This window comes from Carlito syrichta, unplaced genomic scaffold (genome assembly GCF_000164805.1).
Source record: "Carlito syrichta isolate Samal-C Ts95f unplaced genomic scaffold, Tarsius_syrichta-2.0.1 Scaffold316482, whole genome shotgun sequence".
NCBI classification, from domain to species: Eukaryota; Metazoa; Chordata; class Mammalia; order Primates; family Tarsiidae; genus Carlito; species Carlito syrichta.
In genome coordinates this window covers 321,153-327,378 of record NW_007260578.1, presented here as the reverse complement: position 1 = coordinate 327,378, position 6,226 = coordinate 321,153, and the positions used below count along the sequence as shown (strand labels likewise).

The 6,226-nt window shown below is 36.6% G+C and overlaps 1 protein-coding gene across 1 annotated transcript; it reads right to left on the bottom strand.

Annotated features, from left to right (window-relative positions):
* Positions 1 to 493: 493 nt before the first annotated feature.
* LOC103277122 (olfactory receptor 8B3) lies at positions 494 to 1,447 on the bottom strand. Its single transcript, XM_008074548.1, has one exon. It carries the CDS (start codon positions 1,439 to 1,441, stop codon positions 494 to 496), a length of 948 nt encoding a protein of 315 aa, XP_008072739.1. The 5' UTR covers positions 1,442 to 1,447.
* Positions 1,448 to 6,226: the final 4,779 nt, after the last annotated feature.

Sequence of the window (6,226 nt, the reverse complement as noted above, 5' to 3'; positions counted from 1 at the left end):
AAGTTCTCAGAAGCAGGTGATATGGTAGATTTTGTCATACTCAAAGGAAGGAAGAATAGCCAGAATAATAAAAGGAAATATGGTGGGAGGGGAAATAGAACAAAAGGACAAGATCAAGGGGAAGTGATTTTACTCTAAGCTTCATACAATTTATAATGAAGACATTTCATGTAATCCTGCTGCCCATACTAGTAACAATATTGATAAAAATGAGACTGTTTCCATTATATTTAGCACTTCTGTGTTTAGGCGAGAAAGTTGTAATTTTTACTTTTTTTTTTTTGTAGCTTACAAAATTCACCATATTTGTCTAGACCAAAAATAACCTGGGAGACAGAAATGGTATGAAACAATAATGAAAAATATTAGTCAGTTCATATGTTCCTTTAACAAACATGCTATTACTTATTTGAGAAGTGTCAGAGATACAGAAACAAAAAAACAAGAGAAGAATATCTGTAAGGGACATGATAAAGCATATTCCTACTTCTAATTAGAATATATTTCTCCTCTGAATTTTAATCAGAGTTTTTCTCAGTGCAACTTTAACATCTTTGTTCCTCAAACTGTAGACTAAGGGATTGAGCATAGGCCCCACATTAGTATAGAAAACAGAAGAAACTTTTCCCTGCTCCATAGATCCAGAAGAATACTTAAGATACATGAGTGCTGCTGATCCAAAAAAGAGAGAAAGAGCAATGACGTGAGAGCTACAAGTACTGAAAGCTTTTGATCTTCCTTGAGAGGATTTTATATGAAGAATGCTAGTAAGGATAAAAATGTAAGAAATTAGAATGGTAAAACTGGGTACTGTGATATTAATACCCACAACAATGAGAACTACTACCTCATTGACATAGGTGCTGGTACAAGAAAGTTGGAGGAGGGGGAGTATGTCACACAAGTAATGGTTGATGGTGTTAGCATTGCAGAAGGTTAGTCTAAGCATGCAGCCTGTGTGGACAGTGGCTCCAGCAAATCCCATTATGTAAGCAGCAAAAGTTAGCATAAAACATATCTGATCAGTCATGGTGATCTTATACAGCAATGGATTACAGATGGCCACATAGCGATCATAGGCCATTGAGGTCAGCATATAGCATTCAGATATGACAAAAAAGAGAAAGAAAAACAGCTGAGTCATGCACCCGACATAAGAGATGATATTCTTTTTTAATACAAAGTTCATCAGCATTTTGGGAGTGAAAACAGAAGAGTAACAGAGATCAATGAAAGAAAGATTGAAGAGTAAATAATACATGGGGGTGTGGAGATGAGAATTTAGACCAATAAGTGTGATCAAACCAAGGTTGCCTACCATGGTAACAATGTAGATTACTAGAAACAGGTAAAAGAAAGGTTGCTGGAGCTCCGGACAATCTGTTAATCCAGCAAGAATAAATTCAGTCACTGTGGACTCATTTCTAGCCAGGATTTTCATCTTCAAAAATCTGGAAGGACAGAAGAAAATTCCATTAACAGAGAACCCAGATCTCTTTCTACAAACTCATTTATGGGACTCAGACTTGAAGAATCCAGGTTCAGTTCTCCTTTGTTTCATGGGGTCTGAATGTACTGTCACACCAACCTCTCAACATCTCAATCACTCTGTCTTTTGTCTGCAAGAACTAAATGTAACAAACAACTGCTCTTGTCCTTACTAGAAAATAGAGAGGTGGAGTACCTGAGATACAAGCCTACCTACTGATGAACTTTTGTTGTAAGAATGTGTCTCCCGTGTTTTTCTCCATTCATCTGTCCCTTCATTTCCTAGTTCCTACTCATGTTTCATTATTCTACCTAACACTTCAGTTCCCCTATGATGACCATGAAGCAAGAGAAGATTCCTTTAGGGAAAAGACCATGATGTTATTCTGCTTCCTAGGCGGGAATTCTTTACAGTCTATACGATTTATGTTTGTTTTTTAAGACTCCATGAAGTCAACAATTAATGCCATGTATTGAAGAAATCCTTGATATCTAAGATTTATAGTTAACCATTACTTCAGTGTTTCTACATATTCTCTTCTATTCCATCCTAGCTAAACAGAGGAGAAAGGAAATGGGCTTTCACAGTTCTTTGTTTAAAGGTATGAAAGAAGCATAATTAATTTGGGTGTGTTTGTAATAGTTGCTAAGTTTGTAAAAAGTTATCAAATTAGGTTCTTATGACACTTAAACTCCTTATATGTATAAATAATTTATTATATTTATTATATTATATCTATATATAACACATTAATTTTTTAAGAAAGAGACAAATCTCCTTTTCTTCCCTGATTTTTCTATACTCTGGATGTGTCACCTAGAACCACTATGGTTGTCTTGCTACCAAATGGAAAATAAAGCCAACACATAGAAGATAAGAGAAATGCAGGCAGTAGAGTCAGAGCTCCATACAGCTAAATTTCTTGTTATTCAGTATAATAATTTTCCTCATTTTTCAGCAACATACAAGAAAGAGAAAAATTGAAACTTGGTAAATTTACCATCCTTTTACTCAGAGAATCTAGTGCTGACCTTTTATGAGTGTTTCTCTTCCACTGTCCTAAAGGAAGAACTGGATTTGGAAGTATCAAAACTGACTAGATGTGGGCACAGAATCTTCTTCTCCCTTGACTGGCAAAAGCATCAAGCATAGATCTCACAATCTGAAGGTTCCAGGAGTCATTCTGAGGTGTAAATCAAACTATTATCTATAAATTTGCCGAGAGGGTATAAAGAAAAACTAGACAACACCAGAGGCACCATGTCATAGAACACATGGCATTTGCTTAAGGTTTATAATTCTTCTGAACTTTATTAGAAATTCATGAGTAGGTCTCCCCTAGGACTTCCACTATTGCGATAAATTCTGCAGGGAAGAAATTCATGAGTAGGTCTCCCCTAGGACTTCCACTATTGTGATAAATTCTGCAGGGAAGAAATTATGATGCCAGTGTCTACAGACTAATTTATGATAGTAAATGTAAACTTCTCATTGGGGATTATATAATCCACAGAGTACAGGAGAAAGGAGACTTTACTGTCATTTATAAAGATGTAAATATAATTAATGTCATTGAAATGTTTGTGAATTATATTTACTTTAACTGGTATATTAGCTTTAATAAGAATTTATACATAATTTAGTAAAGTTTATTTGTTATGATCATTTTTAACATTTTCAGTCCTTTTAGATAATCAGTATTTAATTTATAAATTTTATAGACATAAAGAAAAAGAATACATTTAACTGATTTAGATTTTTTGATTAAAAATTATGTAGTATAGAATTATCTTTTATTTCATAAAAAATTACCTTGGGTTGCTCTGACTCAATATGTCTTTGCCTTTATCAGACTAAAATCAAATCAGCAAGAAAAATTACTGTTAATGGGATACCATTGCAAGAAAGTATGACGCTAGAATTTCCCCATATGGATGAACTTGTGCTTGTGAAAAGGCACGTATATTTTTTAATTTTTAATTTTAGTCACAGGGAGTTGTAACGGTAATATCCATTCCCTTGAATTCTTCACCCAAGTTCCTCACATATTCCACAACTGCAGGACAATAGCAAAACTAGAAAATCGATATCGGTACAATAATGTTAACTAAAATACATACACACCTTACTCCGTTTCAGCAGTTTGACATGTACATTGAGTGTATGAGTAGATATTTGCAATTCAATGTTATGTACATATTCATGTAACCACAACCACAATCAGGATACAGAATTCTTTCATTACCATAAACTCTCTTATACTATTATTGTGTAGTCATACCCATCCCCTCTCACTTTCATCTCTGTTCTCAGGAAACTACTAACCTGTTCTCCTCTACAGATTGATCACTTCGAGAGTGACAAATGGACTTATACTGTATATAATCTCTGAGATTGGCTTTTATTTTCACTATGTATAATTTCCTTTAGGTCCATCCAAATTATCCCATATATCAATAGTTAATTTTTTTTATTCCATTTTGGACAAACCTTTTATTCAACTTTCTGTAGTAACATAAATATTACTCTGTCCTTGTTTTGACACAAAACTAAATCTGGCTTATTTGTAGAAAATGTTTCAGTGGCAGGGACTACGGGATCACAATTGGATTGTTTTTTCTCAGTTTTTTTTTTTAAAGTTGGAAGGGTCTCATTCTTTCTCCTCCAAGAATAAAGACTGGGACACCCAGATTCAAATAGGTTCTATAATCTGTCAAAGACAAGGAAGACACAGAGTATGCCCCACTATTATTCTTCATGAAATTGCACAGTATCATAAATCCCAGTCATAAGCAAGTCAGTCAGGGAAAAGACATATGAGTATTAAAAATATGTAAGAACAATGATAAACTGTGGCAGTTTTACACAGGCCTTCTTCAATCAGCAGCTCTCTTCTCAGCAAGGTTGAGGCAGAAGTTATTCCAAAGTGGACCAGACCAAAAAAAATAGCAACTGTGCTGCACAAAGGGTGCTCACTCAGTAGTGAGCAAGTAGCAACACCCACCTCATGTAGCATAGTTATGGAAGTATTACTGTCAGTGGCAGGAAAGCAGAGAGGGTCAACGATTCTACTAGCCTGAGACTCTGGTCATGCTTAAAGCAAGTATATTCTACACTGACTCTTCAAGAATGCATAGCAGAGATTGGAGAGAATCCAAGTTATCCACACCTGGAAGACTGCACATATCCATATAGGATACACAAAAGATCACTGGATAAATTGAAAACTGGAGCACACTTGAACATGGTTTGAGATTAGAACACATTTTACTACTTACCACAGATGCCTCAGTAGGAGTCAGAAGCCTTACTGACTTGAGATGTTTGAGTCCAACTTCTGCCCAAACATTGGTTGATCATTTATATATGCTGATGCAGGAGCAATTTCTCAGATGCCAAGCACAATAAGGTGAACAGAGAAGTTTTTAAAAATTTAAATGCAATGATATCTTGTTTTAGCCAAGAATGAGAGTTTCTCTCGTCCTTCATTCTCCCTCTCAAGACTAAAAATCCTGGACATCACTTGATAAATAAACATTGGAAGTCTCTGAAAGATGAAAAGAAGGAGACAGGCTGCTTAGGATCCTCTGGAATCGAGGACAATGTAGTGTTGAGTTTCATGGGCTTTCTTTCTTGCCTCCTAATATGTCTCGCATGGGATATTGAGAAAGCCTACAAACTTAAACTACCAAAAGGTAAAGATAAAACAAACTTTCTAGCAGACTACAAAACTTTTTAAAGCATAATACCCATCTTGCTATGGTTAAAAACTAGAGGAAAATTGTTTCTCACATGTGTCAGCAACAAGAAGTGGAGAGCTATATTTGCATACCTTGCTTGATAGTAGAAAGAGGTACCCTGATTCATTCACAGGGGTGATGTCAGTGGGGTGAAGTGGAGATTGCACTTCATATCTAGCGACAGGAGGAGAAATTCTGATGCAACCATCTGCATAGCATAAATGAACCTAGCTGCAATCCAAACATCCTTCACTATCCAAAAGCAACAAGCTTGACCAAAGCAATGCTAGTTGGTGCTTCACTTTCCCTGCTAGTGATCAGTGAAGCCAGGTGAGAAGCTGAGCTTCCATCCCATCCAATAGCAATAAAATAGAAAACATGGTGTGAGGTGTAGCATACTACTTCCTACCCAATACTAGGGCTGGCAAGGTCAATTGAGAAGCTAAATTTTCACACCCATTTGGTAGCAATAAGGCTTTGCCAGACAATGCTCCACTTTTGCTTAGAAGGTGTCAGTAGGACTAAGGTGGGAGCTTTACTTCTATCTTAAGTGTCTGAAATGAGGCAGTGACTGGAAGTCATGGTGGCTCCCATAGGTACCAAGCATGGCCAGCAGCCCCAGACCTGTGGTAACAGTCTTTCATGGCATCTGCAGAGGTGGGGAGAAGTAGAGTGCCAGGTTGCAGCTTCAAAGTAATGGATGGAGCCCTAAGATGAGCAAGAATAGATGCAGGCAGGACCTGGGTGGTCACCAGTAATGAGAAAGCAGAGTTGGTGCTATTACATGCATTCACCCCATACTTTATTCCAAAGCTCAAGAGTATTAAAGGCATTGGCTGTAGACTTGAAAAAAGTCATGTGAAAACCCATCACCTTAAGCTGTTGGGTGTAAGGATCTTCACAATAAAATTTCTATAAATGGTACAGTCTCAGCTTCCATTCTTGAGACTGGAAAAGGATCCTCTAGCACTAGCCACATTTGTGGCAGCTGTCCTGA